Below are 26,259 nucleotides of genomic sequence, written 5' to 3' on the forward strand. Positions count from 1 at the left end.
TCATATTGTGCCTCAAGGAATTATAAAGATAATTATAATAGCATTGTTACCATTTTTCTGATTTTTCTTTTTGTGGGATAGGTCAACTGAATTATCATTGCTTATTTTTTAAGCTGTGGATACTCAAAGAGAAAATATTTTAGCTGGACGTAGATCGTGTACTTAGTAAAAACTAGGGCTCCTTTTTGTTTGTTTTTAGAAATATTCCTGTCATTGTTTTGAAAAGATACGCATTCTGTAAGATTGGGATCTTGGTAAAAGTGGTATGGTGCTAAGCAGTTGTTTGTTGGAGCTTCCCTGTACGTACACAGGCTGGTGAGCTGCTTCAGGACATCTTTTGTATTATTTCTGTTTTTCTTCAGTCTCCTCAGTGTGTAGAGGTTTTCAGTAAGTCGTTAATGAATGAATGACTAGTAAATGAAGAAAGTCTGTTAATGAATGTTATTATTAATATCGCTATGTCTTAAAACTTAAAAAAGTCAGTGGCCCTACCAGAATAAAGAAAAAGTAGGTCATTCTTTATATAGCCCTTTCTAGTAGTATGAGGTGGATTTTAGTACCATTAATGGTTGGACATTGGGACCACATAGCCCTTGCACATGTTGTGTTTGGAGAATCGCCATAGCCGTGACACGCCTGGAAAGTGGTGGCTGTGAAGGCGAGTTGCAAGAGTTAAGTCTGGCAAGTTCCTGGCATGTAAAAGTTACTGACTGGTTTTAAGAAATGAAAGTTAGATTCAGATTTTCAAAGACTTTCTGTGACACGTTATCTTTTTAAAAGTGATGTTTTTCATGGGGCAAAGAAAGGACATGATTTGAATAACATTTGAAAAATAAAAAATAGAGATCTACTTCTTGCATTTTAGTTTTCAAGATTCCTTGTGACCAAAATATTAACAGAACATTTGAGTTTAATTATTTAATTGTTTTTATTTCTCAGGATGTGATCTTCGTGGTGGGAAGCCAAGTTTTTAAACTACCCCAATGGATGCAGACAGTGATGTTGCATTGGACATTCTAATTACAAATGTAGTCTGTGTTTTTAGAACAAGATGCCATTTGAACTTAAGGAAGATTGCTTTAGAGGGAGCAAATGTAATTTATAAGCGTGATGTTGGAGTAAGTATCTGATTTTTGTTATGTGTGCTACATAGCCTAATTTTATAGTGCTGTGAATGACATACTAAGTAAAGAATGAGGACAATACCTTATACATTTATTATAAAAATTAAGAATGGGTATGATGGCCCTGCTGAAGCTCTAAAAATTAGATGCCAGTATATCTTGGTAAATTTGCATTAGTTCTTCAGGTTAGAAATGAAGTACAGATGAATTCAATTAAAAATTTCAGTGAGTCACAATTAAAGATTTTCATGTTCATCAATAATGCCATCTTCACTTTTAAAAAGAAGTAAATAATCTGCTAAAAAGAGAGGGACAGGCTTAATGCTTCATTGAAACTTGAGCATGCCATATGGCAGACAAGTCATTATTCCTGGGAAGGTTAACATCTTGAGTTGATGGACAAGCTGGTAGTGAAAGACAACTAAATGAAGAAAAAACTGTTTCTTACTTAGGTAAGAAATTTTATAATGTATTTTAGCTCGAATTTTGTTTTGAGCCTGTGATAAATTGTGTCTCCCCAGGTTTACTAGCTTTCTAGTTTAATAATATATGACAGAGAAAGAGAGGAACTCAAAATGTAACAAGAGTTTTAAGAAGAAATGTCCAATTCCTTTTTTTGTTACATATTCAGTAAAACATTTAGCTCTTTTATATATTATGGCCATTTATTAAATATTGCCATAAATGAAAAGTTGCAATGAAAATTTAAATTCACATGTTATCTTGGACCTTAGTCCCTGACCTGTTTACACTCACACTGTAGAAAATTTAATCCAAATCCATAGCTTTAAGTGCCTTTCATTTCTAAGAAATCTAAAATTACATCTCCAGCTCCAAACTTCCTCCTGCATTCAAGATTTGCACATCAGTCCTGAATATGTAATAGGCATATCAGCTGTAAGACACAGAAGAAAGTAATGAGCACCATGAAGCAGAGAATAGCAGGGTTAGAAGTCACAGAGGGGTGAAGGGATGGGTGTGCTGGTGAAATGGTCAGGGAATGTCTCTCTGTAGAGATGACATCTGGTGAGAGACCTGAATGAAGTGAGAACACTGAAGGAAGAGAATGCCAGATGAAAGTAACAGCGATGCCAAGTTCCTAAGGCATGCACAGTTTGGCATGTTTGAGGATCCATGCAAATTGCAAATTCCAGTTATGTGAACAGAGTGAGAAGTTGGAATGTGTACTTGTAGTACATTGATTTCAAGTATATAGTGAGAGATATAGACAGGCCTTGAATTTTTTATTAATTAAATGTCCTTTTGAATTAATATTTCTTTATGTTCAGTGTGGTTCTTGATTTCAGAGTGGGTGGTTTGGAGAACAGTTATTTCAGTCTTAGGTAAGCTTGAAGTAGTATTTAAACATAAAATGGCCACATAGAGTAGAACCATGTGTGGAAATTAACCAAGCTGTTGGGTTTTTGGTTTTCTTTTCTTTTTGCAGAAAGTATTAATGAAGCTTAGAAAGCCTAGAATTACAGCTACAATTTGGTCCTCAGGAAAAATTATTTGCACTGGAGCAACAAGGTAAATGTTACTTGGGTTTTTATTTTTTAATTTTCCCCTCATGGGAAAGACATTTTTCCAGACTTGAAAACAAAATCACATGTACAATTTGTTGTGTTCCTCAGTATAAAATTTATTTCTTGTGTAACTGATAATCTTTTTCTTTCTTTCAAACCATAGTGAAGAAGAAGCTAAATTTGGTGCCAGACGTTTAGCCCGTAGTCTCCAGAAACTAGGATTTCAGGTAACGTTTTCAAAAGCTATCCAAGCTGCAGATATCCAAAAATTTATCTCTGTAAGTTTTATATATATATAGGATTGAAGAAGTCTCCTCAAAGTCCTCTTATGATTGACCTTTTTTTAAGTTGTATAATTCTGTCCCTTCAGCTCAGAACTGTAGTGCCAGACTTTGCCCATAAGGATGTTTGTATGGGATCCTGGCTTTTTCACAAATTGCTTTCCCATGGAGAGAGATTTGTTTCCTTATAGATTAACTGCTTTTCAACTCCTGACATTTTTCACTTCTCTCTCTCTCTCATTCACACTCTCTCACACACATGCACACACGCAATCTGTGTCTGATCATCACAAGAATGCTTTGTCAGGATGATGAGTGAGAGCCACAGGACCCTGTTGACACGTACACACTGCTTAGCAGGCTCTCTGCCTGGTAAGGTGACCATCTCTAGCAGGTCAGCCATATAAAATATAGTTTCTGGAGGCATAGCTTTGAATAAAATGAATATGTATCCTGGACTCACTGGGTCACTTAGAAATGATGAGTAAGTAAAAGAAAAAGAGATGGGCCTAGGCAGTTTGGGATTTGGGTGGGAGAGGATGGGGGGTCAACTTTCTCTCTGATGACTGCAGTCTCCCCTGAGGTGGAAGGTGCTAAGCAGGCACCGAGGTGCTGGGGGGTGTGGGGATGTTGGTGCTGGCCAGGAGTTCGGTAGAGAGCCGAGACTGATGGCAGGGCCACTGGGTACGTCTCGTGACTTTCTCTCACTGCCTTGTGACTGTGCTGAGTTGGAGGATAGTTAGTTCATCCAGATTTGCGGTTTTACTAGGAACAGTTGAAAGGATAACAGGGTAAAATCATTAAAATACTGGCAGAAGTGGCTAAAGTTATTAATATTGAGAGGACATTATTTTCAGCCTTGGAGCCTCTTTTCTTAGCCTTACATTAGAGATGTTGCGAGAAATCCCAGTGAGTTAAAGACACAATTTTGTCACTCTTCCTCATTCTGTCCCCCCAAGTGAGCCAACATCTAACTAAATTCACAGAAACATGATTCTGCCTTACTGCGTATAACAAGAAGTCTGGCCTTTGGAGCTCAGAGTCCACTGCTTTTTGAGTTTGAAATGACAGCTTTTCCATTTTGACTCTTTTTGGAGGAATCTGCTTTAATGTTTCCTCACTGTTCTCCCTCTTACACTGATAGATTAAATATCCCGTTTAAAGTACAGTCTTAAAATAAGATTCAGAAGAACCAGATGTACTATTATATTCATGCAGTTGTCTCAGGCTTTGTTTATTTTTTAATAAAGTTTTTGAGTTCCCCGCTTCTCCGCTTTAATTACAGCAATAAGGAGTCTCTGGTAACTTCAAATATTAAATCATGCTTTAAATGTTTCTGTTTATCTTGTTTGCTCTTATTTTTAAGGATTAAAATTTAAGATTTAAAATTAAGATTGCCACAATGAGTAAGTTTTTTGTTTGTTTGTTTCAAAATAATTCATTGGTTTTACTTCTCTCCTAAAGGTAATATTTACAGATTTTAAGGTTGTTAACGTTTTGGCAGTGTGTAACATGCCATTTGAAATCCGTTTGCCAGAATTCACAAAGAACAATAGACCTCATGCCAGGTAGGTCTTAAAAGAATCAATATAACTTACCAAATTTGAAATTACTTGTCAGTCTACAAATATTTATATTAATTGTGGCTTTTTTGGTATAGTTATGAACCTGAACTTCATCCTGCTGTGTGCTATCGGATAAAATCGCTAAGAGCTACATTACAGATTTTTTCAACAGGAAGTATCACAGTAACAGGTATTTTATGATATTGAAACCAAGCTTGTCAATTATGGATTGAATGAGATGAGGTGTTCATACCAAAATAGAGATAAAGTATGCTTTTTCCCTTCTGCCCTCCTCGGAGAGCCAGTCTCCTCATTTTTAACACAGTTGTTGTCGTTCAGCTACTAAGTCATGTCTGACTCTTTGCAACCCCATGGACTATAGCACTCCAGGCTTCCCTGTTCTTCACTATTTCCCAGAGTTTGTGCAGACTCATGTCCATTGAGTCAGTGATGCCGTCCAACCATCTCATCCTCTGTTGCCCACTTCTTTTCCTGCCTTCAATCTTTCCCAGCATCAGAGTCTTTTCCAATGAGTCGGTTCTTCACATCAGGTGACCAAAGTATTGGAGCTTCAGCTTCAGCATCAGTCCTTCCAGTGAATATTCAGGATTAATTTCATTTAGGATTGACTGGTTTGATCTCCTTGCTGTCCAGGGGACTCTCAAGAGTCTTCTCCAGCACCACAGTTCAAAAGCATCAATTCTTCAGCACTCAGCCTTCCATATGATCCAACTATCACATCCTTACAGGACTACAGAAAAACCATAGCTTTGACTCTACATACCTTTGTTGGCAAACACAGTAGATGAGTTTAACCTGCTTTTAAACACTATTGTGAAATCTTATGTATACAGTTTTATGTCTGTCTTCATCTTCATCATTACCTTAGTAGATTCATCTCTATTGTTCCACATAGTTGTGGATCAGTCGTTCTTATTGCTCTTTAGTACCCAGTTTGTGAATATATTGTTCCATGGGCATTTGAGTTCTCAGTTTGGAATTAAGAATATTCTAGTATATGTTTTCATACATTGTTTTTAAGTTTATAATGTCTTGCATTTAAAATACTCAAGCCTATTTTATGAACTTCATAGAGGTTTTACATGAGCAGAATATTCAAATATAATTGGTATCTATTTGTAATGTGTATTTTGTTATATCTTCCGAGTCTTTAATTATTTGGAAGAGGTGATTTTAAGAGTAGGCATAGATGTCAAAGGGTAGCATTAGGTGCGCAGGGTGATTTTTTTTTTAATGGTATTGTGGTTGTAAACTGTTCGTAGATGTTACTTGGGAGTCAGGTCCAGCCTTTGGCAAAAGTAAGAAAAACTTCTTTAGGTGCTTGAATTTTCTTTTTATTCCATTAATCCTTAAAGGAAAATACACCTATAAACATTCAATAGAAAAGCTTTAGTTTTGATTCATCCATGGGTTTTCACATCTTCCTTGGAGACTTTTAAAGGCTCTTGCCAGGATCATGCCTGAACCTTAAAAATGGAGTGATGGGGAACAAGTCTCTTTTTTCCTTCTTTGGGTTTCTACACTTTGGAGCTCAGACTTCAGAGGGTTCTAAAATATATAAAGTCCTTGCTAAGTATAGAATTGGGCTTCCCTGGTGGCTTAGTGGTAAAGAATCTGCCTGTCAAGCAGGAGACTCGGTTTGATCCGTGGGTTGGGAAGATTCCCTGGAGAAGACATAGCAACCCACTCCAGTATTCTTACCTGGGAAATCCCATGCACTGAAGAGCCTGGTGGGCTACAGTCCGTGGGGTTGCAAAAAAGTCAGACACGACTTAGTGAGTAAACAAGACGTGTGGAATAAAATAATGCTTATGTAAAATATATATATTAAGTTAATAGATAATTAACACAATGGCAAACTGAAGACCATTGACCTGGTTACCTAGTATGCATTATATATTAACATCTGGAATACCCTCTGAACTGTTAGTTCAGTGGACACATTCTGAGTGGCGATGACAGGCAGAGCTCTATTCTCTGGAGGGAGTGAGGTGAATCAGGAAAGGATTCTCAGTGGATGCATAGGTACATTTTTAGGATCTTTCAAAAAGTAAGTGTAAATGTTAGTGGGGGAAAATACATGTATTTATGTATTTATTCAAAATAGATTTTATGAAAATATTTTTCACTGTTCTATATATATTTTTACCTATTTAGATGAAAGCTTAGTTATTTTAAAGTTACTCTTAGCATTGTATGGATTAATAAATATATTACATCACCTCATCCCTGGTGCTTTTTTGTTTTTAATTGGCAGTTCTTGTTCAGTCACTGTGTCATGTCTGACTCTTTGGGACCCCATGAACTGTATCCTGCCAAGTTCCTCTGTCCATGGGATTTCCCAGGCAAGAATACTGAAGTGGGTTGCCATTTCCTTCTCAGGGGAGCTTCCCAATTCAGGAATCAAACTGGCGTCTCCTGCACTGGCAGGCAGATTCTTTTCCACTGAGCCACCAGGGAAGTAAGCTATAAGGGTGAATGACCTGATGAGTAGTAAAGATGTGAATACCAGATAGTGGTGAATCTGTGGGCATGTTCAGACCGGGCACTATATAACAGCCCTCTGGTTTCCCAACTCTGGTAGCAGCTTTGTTTACTTCTGCTGGGTTCCTTGATACTCCTGTGATGAGCTTCAGTCGTAGCCTAACCAGAAGCCAGGCTACAGTGACCAAAAGGATAATATTATTAATAGTTGTCTAGTTCTGTCTTGTTTTCCCTTCCTTTAATGAGCGTATTTTAGCACTTTGTATTTTCCTCTGTGATTGTGTGTGTGTGTTTAATTTACTTTCTTTTCACAGTGGCACCCAAACCAAGATGAATAACATCATTTTATGTTTGATTTCCTTTAACTGTTTGTAAAAATTGTATTTCTTGGTTGTTACTATGACTTTGTGTACAGTTATATAAGTGTAGATTTTTAAAAGAACAACCTGATACTCTAAAGTACTCAGTTCTTTGTAATTCTGGGAAATCAGCTTTTCCTAGTTTTCTTCTGCCTCTTCTCACCTCTTCCTCCATTGTGTTGTTGCAGGACCCAATGTAAAGGCTGTTGCTTCTGCTGTGGAACAGATTTACCCATTTGTGTTTGAAAGCAGGAAAGAGATTTTATAATTCACCACTTAATTGGTTAGAATCCTTAACTGAGCACCTTTTAAAACCTGCTGCACATTGGACTCAAAAGGAAAACCGGACCAACAGTAACTGAGGAAATAGACTCTTTTATTCTTTCACGGCTACAGTGTAAGCTCCAGGCCCTTTGGATTTTATTTCAAACCTTGCTGTAATATAAAAAGGAAGTTTACAAGACGTGACATTGCTGCTTTTACAAAAGGACACTTCTATTTATTTTCGCAGTGATTTTCATGTCCCCGTGAGCAGAGCTGTCGCCGTGTGCACTACCGCAGATTGCTTTGTTGTTGTCATTATTTTTTTTCCAGTTTGAGCTAATGTGTTTTATTTGTGAATAGTCTTTTACATTTTTGTATGCTGAATATGGGCACCAAAGAACCTGTCAAAGTTATCTTTTTCAATTGAATGTGCACAAATAAAAGTTTGGAAAAGATCTCTCTTCATATCCATTCTATAACTTTTATTCCCCATTTTTCTATTTTAACAAAAATTGTATTCATAATTCTTTTTTTTTAATCTATGCAAGCTTAGACTTTTGCTAAAGTGTGTCAGCTTCGTTTTGAAGTGTATTTTGTAAATACACATATGCCACGTGTGTATAGTATCTTTTAATGCTCTGTTACCAAATATCAAATAGGAATTTTTTTTTTTCTTGAAGATTAGAAATGAAAACCTGTATATAAATTGTAGGGAACCAGAATAGAACTTTATAGATTAAGCATAATGTTTTATGTTGCTAATTTAACATGGTAGAAAATGTTAACCATCTTTTAAAAGTTGCAGAGTTGTAGTTTTAAAAAAAGAAACCTCTTATTACCTACAAGATAAATACGAGAAAAGCTGTGATGGGTTGTACCTCATATGTACCTTTGTTATTCTGGAAAGACTCAACTCTGGTTATAGGAAAAGAATAATCTGAGGTTGATACTCAAGGCTGTATATTAGGAGTCTTGTCAGAAGTTGAAACATTGTGCTGTTTTAACAAGAAGTGCCCCAGGGTGACTATATTAATACTGCAGTTCAGTTTGAACTTGAAAGCCATTTTGCAAGATAAGTCTTTCCCCTTGCTGTGTCTTATGGATGAAGCTAAAGAGTGAGTGACTATTCAATACATGGGATTACGCCTTTAAAGTTAACAGTAAATACACATTTGTGAACCAGTGACTCTGGCTCACCCATGAGCCCAGAATGGTAATAAGAGTATCCAGCTGTAGTGGTGCTCGACCAATTGAGTATTAACTAACAATGATTTTACCGAGAAATAAAACTAAGTGGAGAGTCATATTAGCTTCTCAGTTAACATTAATAGAGATAATAATACAACACAGTCTTCCACTAAAACCTTGAATTCCAAAATGTTTTGGAACTTTTGTGAAAAATTGGAACACTTTAACCTCTATATTCTAGTACATTTTCCCTACCATGTTCTAAAATCTTGAAAACTGTACTGAACAAGACATATTATTTTTATGTTTATCTTTGTCTTCTCGATACCTTCCCCTGCCCTTCCTCTCACTCTTCCTAAGTTGGAGGCAAGAGCTAACTTTTATATTTTCTCTCTTGAGAGAGACTTAATTGTGATTTTCAGACTTCTTTCTTACTTTTTACTTTTGTGTTTAGGTAGCCTCATAAAATATATACAGAATAAAATTCAATGAAAATTATAGGTTCTGGGCAGACTGTTTGAAAAATTTGAGTTTTCACTAAAACTTAATTAACAGTAATTAACTGATCTCCTGTTCTGCAGTGTTCACAGAAAAAGAAATAGAGAAGGAGGGCTGGAGGGGAACATGGGCTGGATAAGCCAAGATGCAGATCCAAATGTTGTAAGATTTTTCAGTATTGGAGTGACTTGAAAACTAGGTAGATCAGTAGCTCATCAAAACGCTTTCTCAGAAAAGAGGAAGAAAGACAATCTGGGTCTGGTTTCAGGGCTGCTGCTTGTGTGTCGCCTGGCAAAGTGTCACGGGTGTGACCCACTGTCCTTAAAGCTGGTAAGAAATGAGTGTGTCTGATGTCTTCTGGCTTTTCACAAGTGCTGTACATTTTTTTTATAAATAAAAACTGTAAATATATACATAAAAATTTATAAGTATTCCCCCTTTTTATTTTTAAAGTGAAAATGCTGTAGTTGGGGTTGTATTGGGTAAAAATTAGTTTGAAAATAGAATTGTTTCATTATAGATTCTGAATAATAAAAGAAAAATAGAATGCTTAAGATAGTGAAGTTGAAATCACTTAATGATAAACCTGCTAAGTTTATAAACAGTTTCCTGCCCATTTATAATACATGGCTAAGCCATGAAATAGCTAAAGGACAGTGTTTGAACTTGCACAGTTTAACAGTTTTGTTAGTATCTTACAATCTGTGATGCTTGGCAAAGAAAAAAAATCATACCGATTAATTATCTGTTGTGGCCTTTTTTAATGTCAGCATATAATTCCACTGAAGGTTCTTAATAAATTTCTTCAATCGATTACATCTACAGAACATACTTTGCCTTCTTCCAAAACAGATGAACAATTCATGCTCAAACTTGCGTGAGAAATGTACTGTGCATCATGGAGAATGCAGATCTTTCTTCATAAGTTCCCCTGCCAATTTTAATGTAGATAGTGTTTTTCAGCACCAGGACTTTTAGTCATTCTCCTGAGTTTCTGGTAATACAGTTTTACTGTTGCTTACAGAGGCTGAAGTCTGACCACTTCATTATAAAAGGCTGCAGTAGATCTTACTTATATCAAACTGGGACAGTTTGTTACGGGCTGATACAAAAATTTCAGGCTAAATGAAAAGGGCTTTTGACTCAGGATTCTCTTTTCTTCAGGGTAATCATATTTTTGTATTCTTTTTCAACTTAGGTTGTTCAGTATATTTTGTGTGTGTTTCCCATAGCTTAAGTCATTTAATGGATTACTGCATTAATGGTTTGAGATTTTTTATTGTAGATTTTCTACCAGTGTACCAAATTTTATTGGTAAAATGCCTCCCCACATCTTAAAATTCAACTGGTGCAGTACAGAAAAGAGCAGACCATTACTGTGTGGGTGAAAACCCAAGTTTCTGGTACAGTCAGTGATCTCTGTTTCATCATAGAACATAGTGAGGGAATTGTCCCAATGTCTAGATGTCATTTATTATGTCTGCAAGCATCTGAAAGTCAGCATCAGTTATAGCCCGTAGGCTGTAACTTGAGGTAGTGATATTCCTGAGGCGTGTGAAGAACTGCAGGAAACTATGGATATAAGTTATCATGAAAGCTTTACAAAGAGAGACGTGTGCAAGCTTAACTTAGTAACTCAGACCTAATTACTTACAGATTTGGATAAATAACCTAATGGCCTGACTCCTTTTCTCATGTTTTACTAACAATTACTACTAAATAAGTATGATCCCATGATTTTGAAAGTATCTTTTCTACTCATATATTTTTTAATGGATAGAAAAATGCTTATCTTTCTCAACTATTGCAGAGTTGTTTCTTTTTTAATACATTGTAATACATCAAATTCATAAAAGAATATTTTGGATTACATTGTAGTTCATGATTCATAAAATAAGATGGATAATCTTTATAGTTGTTGAACTATAATTAGAAATGATCACTAAAGTCCTAACCAGGACCCTATTCTAACCTAGAACATGTGTGCAATTGTCTATATTGTGTCTTGGTTCTTTTTTACACAAGACCTAGTGTGAGGAGTGTCTTGGTAGGCAAAGAACTGTAAGCTTATGTTCGGACAACTTATGTGTCTGAATAATAAAGCCACAACAGGCCTCTGTGCATAACAAACCTTAAGATAAAAGTTGCTCTCATCACTGGTTCATCATCTTTCGAAGGCTACTCTGTGAAAAAGTTGGAAAATACTGAACCAGCTGGTATTATTTTTATCCTGGTATCCTGCTCAGAGTAAGAAAGATACCACTTGGGACCTTGTTCCTCAAATACCTTTCATGGCTCCTTTAGGGGGTGGGGTAATGAGTAAAGACTGTATAATTTCAGGATATCCTTTTTAAACCAGCTCCATGACACTGGAAAGAAAACACGGGAGTGGCTAACACATATTGATAGACACCATAAGTATTCTCTTTCTGTATCAACACTTGAAGGGTTTTGAGGCCATTAGATCTCTGAAGAAAGCTGCCTTGGCTGTCCCTTATCCCGTGGCTTTTTAGACTCCAAGAACTGCTCTTGGGGTTTTCTTTTTTGAAGCTGTTTTGGCACTAATTCCTCCCGGTGATGACTCATAAAACAAATGTTGTTTTTCACATAGTTCCTGAAAGAGAAAGAGGCACTAATGAAAATGTCATTCTTAATTTACAGTATTTGGGGGGAAAAAATGTGCAGGCTATCATTTTTTTACCCTGGGGCTTTAATGTTTTAGCCGTGCAAAAAAGACCAATGTTTATTGCAGTTTCCATGTGTCACGAAATTCCGGGCACCACAGACCTTTGATCAATCTCCTGCAAAGGGTAAGGTGGGGTGGCTTCTCAGAATAACCATGGCATTCCTGTCTGCAAGGAAGGATTCCAAGGGTAGTCTTACATAGAATGAGTGGAGATGACAACCCAGATCCTCTCATTTTCCCCTCCTTTTCTCAGACTGGTTACCAATATGCCTATATTTGTGTCTACACATTCTGCTTTCTGCATTCTCTTGCTCCTGCTTTAACAAATTCATTTCTACAAGATTATTTCCATCAGCATAGAAACATGCTCTAGTATTTTATGTTTACTTTTAAAAAGACCACCTTCAAACCTTTCTCTCCCCTTAAATATACTGTCCTATGGTTTATCCAGTTCATTGAGTGGCTACAACATTCCAGGTATTCTGTGGTTGGAGTAAAGACCTTGCTTTCAAGGATCTTAGATCTTAACAAAGGAGACAAGCACATAAGCACATGATTTCAACCCTGGTGGCTCAGACGGTAAAGTGTCTGTCTACGATGCAGAAGACCCAGGTTCGATCCCTGGGTCGGGAAGATCCACTAGAGAAGGAAATGGCAATCCACTCCAGTACTATTGCCTGGAAAATCCCATGAACAGGGGAGCCTGGTAGGCTACAGTCCATGGGGTCCCAAAGAGTCGGACACGACTGAGCAACTTCACTTCAAGAGTGCTAATGAGAAAAGTAAACCAAGAAAGGGGGAAAGAACGACTTAGTGGGGATATGGAGGCCTTTATCACGATACTGCTGGCATCTCCAAAGATGAAGTGACATTTGATCAGAAACTGGAGTGAAGTTAGGGAAGAAACCATGTGAAGGACGGCAACTAAGGACCATGTTACGGAAAGTCCAGCATGGCTAGAACATGGGAGCATGTGAATGACAGAAGTGCCGCTGGAGGGGTAGGTAGCAGCCATAGTTCATGTTGAATTATGGCAAAACCAGTACAATATTGTAAAAAAAAAAAAAAAAAAAAAGAATGACTAAAAAATGTAGTAGGATTTTGAGCTGAAGAACAACATTTTTAAAAGATCCATCTAGCTGCTGTATGGAGGATGGACTGCAGAAGGTGGAAGTTGAAAGAGGACTAGTTTGGAGGTTAGTCCAGATAAAAGATGGTGGCTTGGATTTAGAATAGTACTGGTAGAAAGTGTATATTCGTATGTTCACAGCTAACAAGACTGACAGTGTAAGGAACAGAATGGATGAATCCCAAGCCTCTGGCCTCAGAAGCACCCTTGGCCTCAGAGGTTCCCCCAAGCAAAAGACTTGTGGAGGAAATATGAGAAGGGTGGTCAGTGGTACTGGGAATCCAGAGTTCTGTGTAGGTCATGTTAAATTAGAGATGCCTATGGACGCTCTAACCGAAGATGTCAAGTAGACGGATTTGGGAATTGAAAATCAGGTAAAAGGTCAGAGACCAGAGAGAATGATTTGGGTATCATCAATTTATGGATGGTTAATAAAGCCAGGGGAATACACCCAAGAAGTGAGTGTAGATGGAGATCAAGGATTGAGCCCTAGGCATTATGGTATTTGGAGGGAGGGAGGAAGGAAGGACGGAAGGGGAAACAAAGGAGACCGGGGAGTCACTGATGAGGGAGGAAAACCAAGAAAGTACAATATTCTAGAAAATAAATAGAAGAAAAAGTGCTTAAAAATGGGAGCATGGAGAACTGGGCACATACAGCTAGAGTAACGTAACACGGGAACGTAAGGGGTTTGGTAACAGCAGAGATCATGGGGAGTAAGAAAGCAGCAAAGAAAACCTGAGTGGGGTAAATAAATACAACATAGAATGAGAGGTAAGGGTGTGGAGAAAACAAACAGAAGATACCCTGTAACTGAACAGTGGCAGCAAGGAGTGGGTGGTACCTGAGGGGAATTTGAGATCTGAGGTCTCGGGAGGTATTTTGTTGAGGATGGGAAGTACTGTAGCTGTGTGTGTGTGTGTGTGTGTGTGTGTGTAGTGATAATCCCATGCTGCTAAGTCCTTTCAGTTGTGTCTGACTCTGTGCGACCCCAGAGACAGCAGCCCACCAGGCTCCCCAGTCCCTGGGATTCTCCAGGCAAGAACACTGGAGTGGGTTGCCATTTCCTTCTCCAGTGCATGAAAGTGAAAAGTGAAAGTGAAGTCGCTCAGGCATGTCCGACTCTTCGAGACCGCATGGACTGCAGCCCACCAGGCTCCTCCGTCCATGGGATTCGCCAAGCAAGAGTACTGGAGTGGGGTGCCATTGCCTTCTCCAGATAATCCCATAGAAGGGGGAAATTGATGACATACTCAAGACAAATGGACAAATTGGCCTTTATACCAAGACGCAGAAAACGGGCATAGATGTAGGTAGTTTGGTAGATGGCATAGAGCATGAGGTGGGCTCTTTATTTCTCTCTCTCTCTCTCTCTTTTGTGAACTGAAAAGCCAAGACCATCAGCAGGGGGTGAGGAAGTGGGACGGAATGCTGGAGGTTTGAGAGGTGACAGAGTGTGAGGTCGCCATCTAGGACAGTCAGAAAACCAACTGCGGAAGGACATTCCTGGAAACCTATTTGAGATTTACATTCAGCAATTTAAAACTGAACTTACCTAGCACAGTTGGCTATTTTCTCCAGCCATGTGTAGTTCCTTGGATGCAGGGAAAAAACAGGCTAAGAATAGACTTAATCAGATTTGCCTGATTAAGAATAGACTTAACTAAGATTTGCCTGAACAATGAAGGGAGAGGGGACAAGGTAAAGGGAGGCGTGGTGCATGGAATCTAACGTAAGAAAGGAAGTGGATGATGACTCTTCAGTGGATTCCCAGTCCTGGTAGGTGTTAGAGAGTGAGCTGAAATGCAGAGTGGTCTGAGGGTGCGTGGGAGGCTTGTGAAAGGAGCAGTGATGAGTTAAGACGGTCAGGACCGTGATCATCCTGTTTGTTCCCATTCCCAGCAAAACTGGACTGTAGCTGATGTCTTCACAAACTTCCACTCTCAAGCCTCCTCGGTCACCTCTGTCCTCCCAGCCGCACTGAGACTGTACCCAACAACCCGTAGTCGCCACTCCCCTTTGTACTTGGCCACTCTGCAGCATTTAACATCATTGGGTGCCACCTTCCCGCAACACTCCTCCTGGCTTCAGTGATTCCATATTTTCCGGGCTCCTCTCCAGCCCCACTGTTGGCTCCTTTTCAGCGCTTTCCATGCTCACTCTCCCCTGCTTGTTCTCTAAATGTTGGCATAAACTAGACCAACTGGACCTCATTCTCTTTGCTCTGCTCTCTGACTAGATGATCTCATCTGGTTCCATAACCTACATACCATTTACTCCCAAATCTGACCCAGACTCTGAATGTCCCCAGAATCTCATATATCCAGCTGCCAGTGAATACACATCCATCTGATGTCAAATGGACATCTCTGTAATCTTTCCAGCTCTGAAACCAAGTTCTCTTTCAGGCTCCCCCATTTTACCATCCACGCAGCTTCTCAAGCTAAAAATTTTAGTTATTATCCTGACTATTTCATTGCTGTGGTTTAGTTGCTCAGACATGTCCAACTCTTTTGCAACTGCATGGACTGTAGCTGCCAGGGTCCTCCATCCATGGGATTTCCCAGGTAAGAATAGTCGAGTGGGTTGCCATTTCCTTCTCCAGGGGTCTGGTCAGCCCAGGGATTAAATCCACATCTCCTGCATTGCAGGTGGATTCTTTTACTGCTGAGCCGCTGGAGAAGCCCCACTACTTCACTGCTGCTGCTGCTAAGTCACTTCAGTTGTGTCCAACTCTGTGCGACCCCATAGACGGCAGCCCACCAGACTCCTCTGTCTCTGGGATTCTCCAGACAAGAACACTGGAGTGGGTTGCCATTTCCTTCTCCAACGCATGAAAGTGAAAAGCGAAAGTGAAGTCGCTTAGTCGTGCCCGACACTTAGCGACCCCATGGACTGCGGCCTACCAGGCTCCTCTGTCCATGGGATTTTCCAGGCAAGAGTACTGGAGTGGGCTGCCACCTTACTCCTATATCGAATTCATTCATTCATCCATTCATTTTCAATAATGTGCTTCAATTATATGCAAAGAAATTATCCCAGGTGCTGGGAAACTACAGGGAAGTAAGTATACAAAAACTAGGGCAGAGACCCTGCATCTTGAGCATTTCCTGGTGTGTTTGGGATACAGCAGAATGACCTATACAGCTGGTGAGAGTGAAAGTGGGGAAGAGTGGTAGGATATGTAGACCTGTATGGGCCTGAATGCACATTGGAAGGACTGATGTTGAAGCTGAAGCTCCCCTGATGCAAAGAGCTGACTTATTGGAAAAGACCTTGAGGCTGGGAAAGATTGAAGGCAGGAGGAGAAGGGGATGATAGAGAATGAGATGGTTGGATGGCATCACTGATTCAATGGACGTGAATGTGAGCAAACTCCAGGAGATGATCAGGCACAGGGAGGCTGAGTGTGCTGCAATCCATGGGGTTGCAAAGAGTCAGACATGTCTTGGCAACTGAACAACATGGGCCATCAAAGCTGCTGGAAGAGGAGCAAAGGAATGGCTTGATCACATGTAAAGGGGTCACTAGTTGCTGTGCGGAAAACACTCGAGGGGATGGAGTCTGAAAACAGGACCAGTGGGGTGGGTTTCAGGTGGCTCAGTGGGTAAAGAATCCACCTGCAATGCAGGAGATGAAGGCAGATGTGGGTTTGATCCCCAGGTCGGGAAGATCCCCTGGAGGAGGGCATGGCAATCCACTCCAGTATTCTTGCCTGGAGAATCCCAATGGACAAAGGAGCCTGGTGGGCTATAGTCCATAGTGTTTCAGAGAGTTGGACATGACTGAAGAGAATGAACGTTCACAAATGGTTACTACAATAATACAGGAGAGAGCATAGTGACTCAGATCAGAGAAAGAACAGTGAAGATGGCCAGGTTCTAGATGTATTTTGAAATAAGAACCAACACTATATTCCGAAAGATTGAACATGGAGTGGGAGGGAAGGAAAGGGAAGACTCGAAGGTCTGTGGCCAGAGCAAGTAGAAAGATAAGGTTGACCTCAAGTGAGGTGGATGTCTGTGAGTAGAGTAGGTTTGGGGGGCATCAGGGTTGAATTTAGATGCTCAGTTTGAAAGATTTATTAGACATTTGAAAAAAGGTGTAGAGCAAAAAGTTGAATAAACAAGACTTGAATTCAGGAAAGATATTGAAGCTAGAGGTATAAATGTTGAAATCAGTGGCATATGGGTAGTATAAAGGCCATGGCTTTAAGATCAATGAGCCAGTGAGGGATAGAGAGGTGATCAGAGGATGAAACCCCTGGGCACGCCAACTTTAAGACAGTGAAACATGAGATGGATCCAGCAGGGGAGGAGGAGCGAGTGGCAGAAGACAACCAGGAGGTTGGTCCCGGAAGGCAGTGAAGCAAGGGTCTTGGAAAGGAGGGCACGCTCACCCCAGTCCATGCTAGCGATGGTCACTATGCCAGCCATTAAGATGCTGACCGAGAACTGACCGCTGGGTTTAGCAATGTGGAGTAACCTGGATATTAAAAGGAACAATGTCAGTGGAGTACTGCCCACAAAAGTCTGCTCACTGGAGCAGGTTCATGAGAGAATAGGAAGAGAGGAGTTGCTGACAGGGAATAGAGACAACTCTGGAAGAATTTTGCTATAAATTATGGCAAAGAAAACATGAAAATAAATGATAGCAGAGCAAAACCTAGGGAGGAAAATGGGGCCAAAGACTTTTTTGTTTAAGATGGGGGGGGGGGCGGAAATCACATAAGATCTTTCTGCTGATGAGGAGTAAAGATCCAGGAGAGAAGGAAGATATGGATAAGGGTGGACCAGGAGTACTGCTGGGGAATGATCTGGAAAAGGGAAGGGAAGAGGGTGTGAAGTGGTCACCTTCATGTAGCAATGAGTTAAAGGTAGAACCTGGAGGGATGGTACTATATTTCAATACAGACACTGAGATGTGGGTGAAGTGGAAGGTTAGGGAAGTTTCCTTTCTGATTGTGTTCATTTCTTCTGTAAAGTCAGAAGTAGAGGCTTCCTAGGTGGCTCAGTGGTAGAGAATCTGCCTGCTAATGCAGGAGACACAAGAGATTTGAGTTCAATCCCTGGGTCAGGAAGATCCCCTGGAAAAGGAAATGGCAACCCACTCCAGTTTTCTTGCCTGGAGAATTCCGTGGAGAGAGGAGCCTTGTGGGCTGCAGCTCATGGGGTCACAAAATAGTCATACACAACTGAGTGAATGGGCATGCATGCTTCCATGAAGTCAGAAGTAAGGCTGTCAGCAGGAATGAGGAGGGCTAAGGAGGTGGGCTTCCCTCATAGCTCAGTGGGTAAAGAATCTTCCTGAAATGCAGGAGACCCAGGTTCAATTCCTGGGTCAGGAATATCCCTTGGAGAAGGAAACGGCAACCCACTCCAGTATTCTTGTCCAGAATCCCATGGATAGAGGAGCCTGAAAGGCTAAAGTCCATGGGGTCACAAGAGTTGGACATGACTTAGGGACTAAACCACCACCACCAAGGAGGTGGGAAGGTCCCAGAGAGAGGAGCTGGTGTGGAGCAATTGTCTAGGAGAGGCAGTTCATGGACAATGGACATGGGCAATTGCCAGGTGGCATGGGAGGGGCCCAGGAGGTCATGAGGGGGATTGAACCTGGGGCCCAGCCCTGTGCTCATGTGCTCTCTCTGCCATGTGCAGCTGTGTGCCTGCAGACACTAGCTTGGCACACCTTAAAGTAAATCAGGTCACATCACTTCCCTGCTTAAAGTACTTTTGTAGCTTCCCATTGCACTTAGAATGAAATCCACACTCAGTCTGTGAAGCTCTACACATCCATTTCCACTGACTTTCTCACTGAATCTCAAAGATTGCAGCCTCCTCCTAGGCATCTTTCAGTTCTTAGAACAGGTCAAGTATGTTACTGTAGCCTTTGCACTAGCTGTTCTCTCTGCATGAATTCTCTTTCCCTCACTTTGCAGGACTGACTCTTTATTAGCACTGAGTTTTTATCTGAAATGTTATCTTTCAGGATACCTTCTAAGATCACCAATTCAAAGTACCCACCCAACACACACACACACACACACACTTACTATCTTAATTCTTACGGCACTTTGCTCACTGATTAACGTAATAGCGCTTAGAGCAGGGTGTGGCATGGAACAGATGCTCAGTAGGATAAATGAATTTGTGTGAATGAATGAAGGAATGGCCACGTAAAATTAGCTGCTAAAAGTGAAAAATAATCTAAGCCTCAGAGCTAAAATATTTACAAAACATTAACTTGTGTTTCTCTAATTGCTTCCACTTAAACTGGGGAAAAGAATGAAAGTCACAGCTGAAATAGCACATATGGCAAATATCCCATTTTGTGTTTGTAGCTGGCAGGGCACGAGTTCAAAATAAAATCCTTTCAAATTACATTATTAGTGAGATCTTTTCTGACCTCTCCGCTGAGTCATTGTTTATCTTACAAAAAAATTTAACAACTTTGGAAGAAGATGTGTTTTCTCAGCCTTGTAGAAACAGAAGGAAAAGAAGCCAGCTCTAAATATGAGAAATGAAAATATTAAGTGGAATGGAGTATCAAATTTGAAGTTAATTCGATATTATAAGTAGTTTCCTTTCTTGCTTAGAAAATCATTGGACATAACATCTGAACTCTGTGTTTCCCTGGTGACAAAAGTTGATTCTTTGTTTCACTAACTCCTAAGGTCAGAAAGACTTTCTTAGCTCAGCTGTGGTCTTCCTCCATCTTCAAGTTTTCTTCAACTTTCATGTCCTCTCAAGTTCCCTGGGGCTTCTGCCGCCCCATGTTCACTTAGCTAGTTCAATAAATTTTCAATAAAATTATGTATTTTACTTCTAGTCTGGTCTCCACCATTTCCCTCCAGGGAACCTTGTTTAACACCCATACTTCATACATAAATTTGGTCAATTTACACCATTCAGGCTGCTTACTTCCTAATTTTTAAAGCATTGGCCAATCTGCTGCTTCAAGCTAAGACTTGTCCCAGGCTCTTTGGTGTTGTAGAAATCAGTTAACCAAGATTTCTGAAAGCAACTGTTTCCTTTCTGCCCTCAGGTACTGGGCTTCCCTGCAAGAATGCAACCCGGGTAGATACTGCTGCTTGCTGCTGCTAGAAATGAATTCAAAATGCAGAACTGTTTTGCCAACTCATCTTTCATAATTCACACCTGTGCCATTATCTGTATCTGTTCTACATCAACCTCTTGGCACAAGAAGAGTCTGCCTTTGGCTTTTGGATCTCTCCTAATTTGCGATTTAAAACTTTCTTGGAGAGGGTCTGGATTTAAGTTTGAGTAATTGTGTGACTCAAAAGGAACAGAAATGTGATTCTTTCAAAAACATTTCATGATGCAGAGTTTTGCTAATTTAGACGAATTTGTTCCCTACCCTGAATTCTAATGCCTACTTTTTGTTGAATTTTAGCCACCCAAATCACTATGTTCTTATGAATACCGTATTCTGGAGGTCTACTAGATAGAAAGACTGGCTTTTCTTAAGTTTTGTCTTCAAATTTTCATTTGGTTTGAAATTTGATACATTCTGACAGTCCCATATGAAAATGAAAGATCTAAAAGTTTCTTAACTATTAAAGTTAATTAAAGTGAATTAATCATTGAGAACGTTCTGCTTTCAGACTTTTTTAAAAAGAGTGCGATAAGGAGGGATGCATAGTCTTGTTCAGTTCACTCATTACAGCTTTCTCCCTACTTCAATTTTTTAAATTAGTACTGCTCACCAGAATTGTACTGAACCCTTACCTTTAAAGGAATTCTCTTCCCCAATACATGTGACCTTCCTTTGCACTTGCCAACACAGTGTATTGCAATGGTCTGTTTTCTGGTCTGCCTCTTCAAATAAGGAAGTTATGGACTCTGGATATCTTCAGTTCTTTCCTAATACAGTGTCTAGTCCATAGTAGATCATCAACAAAGAGCTGAATGAATAATCTCTGCAGTTGTGGGAAGGGAGCAGTATGGTGAAGCCCATTCATCTCCCTTTTCTGAACACATACCTCTTTCTCCTCTCGTTGCACAGACTGTTAGGCCATAGATTAAATCTCATCCTATGATCCACAGATCAAAACCTGTAATGATTTATATTGTTGTCTGCAATTTAATACCCACATACAGTGAATTCAGCATTGGATCAACAGACCACATGGTGGATGTTTTTTAGTCATCCACGAGGAATCAGTTTTAATCTAGGCACTGTAGAAGTTATATAAGAAAGATAATGGGTCGAGACCATCCCTGGAAACCAAAATTTTATAACATACTTAAGGAAGTGAAACCACAAGAATTTTAGCTAAGGCAACATAAAAAGAAAATAGGACTAGAAAATCTTGAAGATCCAGGAGAAAGGAATACTATCCAGGGCTAGGGTTACTCAAGGCTTTGAAGATGAAGATTTGGCCTTAAGGCAAAAGGATGTATGGCTAAGATATCAAAGATAACTATCATGTAGGAGTAGAAGGAGAAAGAAGGAATTAAGAGTTGATGAGGTAGGAGAAGAAGACCCAGGGGGAAAAATTGTTTCTTAGGAGGTAAAAGGGTTTCCCAGGTGGCGTTAGTGGTAAAGAATCCACTTGCAATGCAGGAGAAGTAAGAGATGCAGGTTCGATCTCTGGGGTGGGAAGATCCCTTGGAGAAGGAAATGGCACCCCACTCCAGTATTCTTGCTTAGAGAATCCCTTGGACAGAGGAGCCTGGCAGGCTACAGTCCATAGGGTTGCAAAGTGTTGGACATGACTGAAGTGACTTAGCATGCATGCAGGAGATAAAAGACTTTCAAGAAACAGTAGGACTTCCCTCACAGTCCAAAGTAGCAAAGACTCTGAGCTCCCAATGCAGGAGGCCTGGGTCATTCCCTGCTCAGGGAACTAGCAGAGAAGGAAATGGCAACCCACTCCAGTACTCTTGCCTGGAAAATGCCATGGACAGAGGAACCTGGTAGGCTGCAGTCCATGGCGTTGCTAAGAGTTAGACACGACTGAGCGACTTCACTTCCGCTTTTCACTTTCATGCATTGGAGAAGAAAATGGCAACCCCCTCCAGTATTCTTGCCTGGAGAATCCCAGGGACATGGGAGCTTGGTGGGCTGCCGTCTATGGGGTCACACAGAGTCGGATACAACTTCACACCAAGAAGTGACTTAGCAGCAGCAGCAGAGAACTAGATCCCACATGCTGCAATTAAGACCTGGTGCAGCCAAATAAATAAATGACTTAAAAAAAAAAAAGAAATAAAGAATAGATGTGATAGGTTAAGTGTAACAAACAAAAGACCTTTGTCCTTCATTTCATCAAGACATAAGTCAATCGCTATATGAATCTGGGCTGGCCTTAGGACTTGTACTGACAATAGAAAGTGATGGAAGTGATGTAGCGGGACTTCCAGAATGGAAACTTCACGGAACCTTGCAGCTTCTGCCTCCACTATCTGGGAATGCTGCCCAGAGTCTGACAGGTGAGGAAGCCACATTAGCCTCATGGAGGATGAGGCCACCCAAAGAGAACTGAAACTCCCCTCTGTGTCAGCATCTTCCACCAGCTGCCCTTCCTGCTGATGCTGGAGTCACATGACTGAGCCCAGGTGAAATAAGCAGGGGCCCCACCCAGCCAAACCAAAGAATCATGGGAAATAGCAACTAGTGTATTTCAAGCCACTACATCTGGGGAGAAGGTTTTATATCTAAACAAACCAGTGATGTGAAACAAGCTCTTAGGGAAGGATGAGAAGTAAAGGGTGACCAGTAGAGGTGGACGTCAACAGGGTCCTGGCATCTCATTTCTGGAAAAGGCCTGCATTTGTCAGATGTGTTTCCAGTCTACAGATGAATGCACTGCGTTATTAAGGTCTGAAGATATTCCTTATGTAATTCATGTATGTGTAATTAATTGTCTTGTTCAGATTCTGCGCTCACCAAGAAATCCGATTGTTTGACTTTAATTTGTATAGAGCCAAACAATGCTCTGACCAGGCCAAGGGGATATCTGGCTTTCATGACAACTATATATATATATTTTTTTGTAAGTGAGTAATTTCCATTTTCATTGAATACTTATAAAATAAGGCCTATCTGCATCAAAAATTAGCCTTACAGTTGATATTTATGTTGAATTAAGAGAAAAGCTTTTCTGCTTACTAAAAGGAAATGTCTTTAAAATGTAAGCCTTTTTATGTTTGTTTGTTTTTTGGCTGCCCCACTCAACTTGTGGGATCTTAGTTCCCCAACCAGGGATTGAGCCCAGGCCCTGGCAGTGACAGCACCGAGTCCTTATTACTGAATGGCCAGAGAATTACTTGTAAAACATTTTAAAGTATATAAAGTACAAAGTAAAAATCGTCCGTACTCCTACTTCCTTTATACCCTAATAATAATAATAACAAATAATTATTATATAATACTTTTAAACCAGGATTAAAAACTCGGCCTATATATTTGCACACATATACCTCTCAGTGTATGTCAGTTTACCTCTCAGGTTTATTCTTCCTTCAGACAAAAGCTGAAGAATCACTGTGCTTACAAATTTCTTTAGCCATTATAACATTTCTCTCTAGTGTACTGGAAGTATTTTTAGAAGAAAATCAAGCTGTAAATATGTATTTTCCTCCTGTTATGTTAAAGTCTAAGCACAAGTATTCCTGTATTTCAAGTAGAATGATTACATGCTAGGAAGAGGTGCAAGTTCCCTTTCATGCCTGACCCCTGCGCACTGATCGCCTCCTCCCACAGGCCAGTTTCATCACTCAGAGTTGTGAGTTCTGTTCCTAAAGAAAACAGGGGTTTTCTACAGCCCACTGCTGTGTTGAATTGTTTAAGCGATCTCTCCATGTGAGTTTTTTTTTTAACCAATGTTCTAATTGCCTATTCATGTAGGAAACTCTCCATCTTGCATAACATACTTTGTGCCATATTTGGAATAATTCTAGACATTTAAGCCAGAGAGTTTTCCTGGTAATCTCAGCCTTAATGGATGTTTAGGGCTTCAAGAAACCTACCAGTGTGATACAGAAGGCTGAAGCCCACTGTTTTAGCACAGGGTGAGCATGTCATTCTGGGACCAATCTGAAACCCCAAACAAAAAAACCACTCCTGTGAGGGGAGGCGCAGAGATGGGAGAAGTTCTTCAATCATTACTGAAAAGAGCTTTGGAAGACTAGAAAACCGTGCTTATTCTAAATTCTTAGGAGAATTATGCAAATTAAACACATAGCAGAGAAACTGGAATTATTTTTTGAGATATGGTTCCCCACCAAAGCATATATCCTAAAATAATTTCTGATATTATCATTTCATTGTATATAAAAGCTGAATTTTTGAGCTAAGAGTGCTGTTCAGAGAGCAACGCATGCAATACTCACTCTTTTGCCAGCTCCACTGATATTTGTTCCAAAGAGCATCCCTTTGTTTCAGGTATAAACACAATAACAAAAACCAAAGATGCTAGACTCATAACTGTATATATAAAGCACACCCACGGCAAGCCAATGAGATCTGGGGGAGACGAAAGAAACTAGTTAGAGATGCATTTTGTGTTGCTTCCATCCCATTTGTGGATAGACACTTCTTAGGGCACATATAAAAACATATGTATTTTCAAACATGCCAGTAGTAGGCAGGGAAATAGCAATCACAAATTTAAAATATAGCTAGCATCTGAAAGGTTCATTTTCACAAACAACCCCAGCTCTCTCTGGTGAACTTGTAAGGATCACAATTTAAACCCAATGCCATTTTCTTGGTGAACATACTTTTTGTTTTCAAAATGGTAATAGACATGTTCATTGCAAAACAAACAAACAAAAAGAACCTCGACTAACACAGAAACACATAAAGCTGAAAGTAAGCTATCCTCAAACAACACAGAAAAACATAAAGCAGAATGTAGACACTCTCCTCTCTCCTCACCCCCTACAGTTCCTCTCTTGGGAATCACTGCCATAGCAGTTTGGTTTCTATTTGGTCGACATTTGTAAAGACATGTATACAAATGGACTCTTCTTGGAATGAACTTCCCCTTCTTTACTCTGACTTGAATAAATCACTTCATGTTGGCAGTATTTCATCATTTTAGTAGCTGGCACTGTATTTGCAATGCTGCTTCCTGGATTCAGAGGGGGAAAAAAAGTGATAATGGCTTGAATGAAGGATATTAACTTGCTAAGAAGCATCAGCAAGAAGCAGGATTCTCCAGGTTTTGATGGATCTCATCTGCTAACCTAGTGTTTCCTCTGACGGCTTCTTGCCAGAGGTACTGTCCCTTTGTAGTACTGACCAAGGTCAAGGTAAGGTAACTAGTGATAGGTGGCCCCCAATGCACTCCAGTCTGCCCTTGTATTGTGGCATCCTGTGCACAGCAGAAAGTCCAGTGTAGCCAGGAGCAGAGAGGAGGAGCCTGGCTCAGACCAGCCACAGACTGAAACAGTGCAAATAGCCCTTAGTGGCCATAAATCACAGCTAGTCAGTCGGGAACACTGACCAATTATGCAAGAAGGCAGTTTGGTAAATGCAGAGTGGAAGGATCTACATATATTAAGCACTTGCAGGCCAGCTGTGCTGAGGTGGGTTCAAGAGGGAAAAAAGACCAGCACTACAGTCCTCCTGGCAATTTTAATTAAAGTCTGCTCTCTCTTGCCTTTCTTGCTGCTGGTGCATGGTCTCCCCCAAGCGAATACTTAATAAAGAGTTTAAAGATTTGGTCCTCCTTCCCTCTCTGGGGCATAAAATCAGAAAAGTAGAAGGTGGAGCGGGGGAGCTCATCTCATCAAACTTGTCCCCTTTTCCGTCTCAGTACTTACAGGGACAGGGAGCTTACCACTTACAAAGATGTATACTTCATCGTGAATCAGCCCTGTCTGTTTCAAACATACTCCTCATTCGTTTCTAAAGCCAAGTCTCCTTTCTGGGAATTTGGGTTCAGAGGCTCTGTTTTGTTCTCTGCACCAGCCTTCTCATTCCTTCTTCAAGACATGCCGCAAATATTTGAATGCACCTCCACCCCTTCCTGAGCATCCTTTTGTCCAAGTCAAACACCCCGAGCTCCTGCAACTGTTCTTCACAGACCACAGGCCACGTGCCCATGTCACCCGGTGCCCTCCTTGGGGACACACTGAAACTCTCTAAAAATATTCTACT

At 40.2% G+C, this 26,259-nt stretch overlaps 2 protein-coding genes across 2 annotated transcripts in view; one reads left to right on the forward strand and one right to left on the reverse strand.

Annotated features, from left to right (window-relative positions):
- Nucleotides 1-8,700, forward strand: part of TBPL1 (TATA-box binding protein like 1) — a 38,728-nt gene extending 30,028 nt beyond the window's left edge. The window contains exons 2-7 of the mRNA XM_040239268.1: nucleotides 940-1,118; nucleotides 2,572-2,654; nucleotides 2,814-2,877; nucleotides 4,396-4,499; nucleotides 4,592-4,686; nucleotides 7,549-8,700. Coding sequence (XP_040095202.1) covers nucleotides 984-1,118; nucleotides 2,572-2,654; nucleotides 2,814-2,877; nucleotides 4,396-4,499; nucleotides 4,592-4,686; nucleotides 7,549-7,628 — 561 coding nt within the window. The 5' untranslated portion in view covers nucleotides 940-983 and the 3' untranslated portion in view covers nucleotides 7,629-8,700. The remainder of the gene's footprint in view (nucleotides 1-939; nucleotides 1,119-2,571; nucleotides 2,655-2,813; nucleotides 2,878-4,395; nucleotides 4,500-4,591; nucleotides 4,687-7,548) is intronic.
- Nucleotides 8,701-10,572: 1,872 nt separating this feature from the next.
- The window catches only part of SLC2A12 (solute carrier family 2 member 12), a 67,483-nt gene continuing 51,796 nt past the window's right edge, over nucleotides 10,573-26,259 (reverse strand). Inside the window, exons 4-5 of the mRNA XM_040239267.1 lie at nucleotides 24,486-24,618; nucleotides 10,573-11,924 (exon numbers count right to left, since the gene is read on the reverse strand). Of these exons, the coding sequence (XP_040095201.1) occupies nucleotides 11,771-11,924; nucleotides 24,486-24,618 (287 nt within the window). The 3' untranslated portion in view covers nucleotides 10,573-11,770. The remainder of the gene's footprint in view (nucleotides 11,925-24,485; nucleotides 24,619-26,259) is intronic.

The sequence above is a fragment of the Oryx dammah genome, unplaced genomic scaffold (assembly GCF_014754425.2).
Source record: "Oryx dammah isolate SB20612 unplaced genomic scaffold, SCBI_Odam_1.1 HiC_scaffold_4, whole genome shotgun sequence".
In the NCBI taxonomy this organism is placed as follows: domain Eukaryota; kingdom Metazoa; phylum Chordata; class Mammalia; order Artiodactyla; family Bovidae; genus Oryx; species Oryx dammah.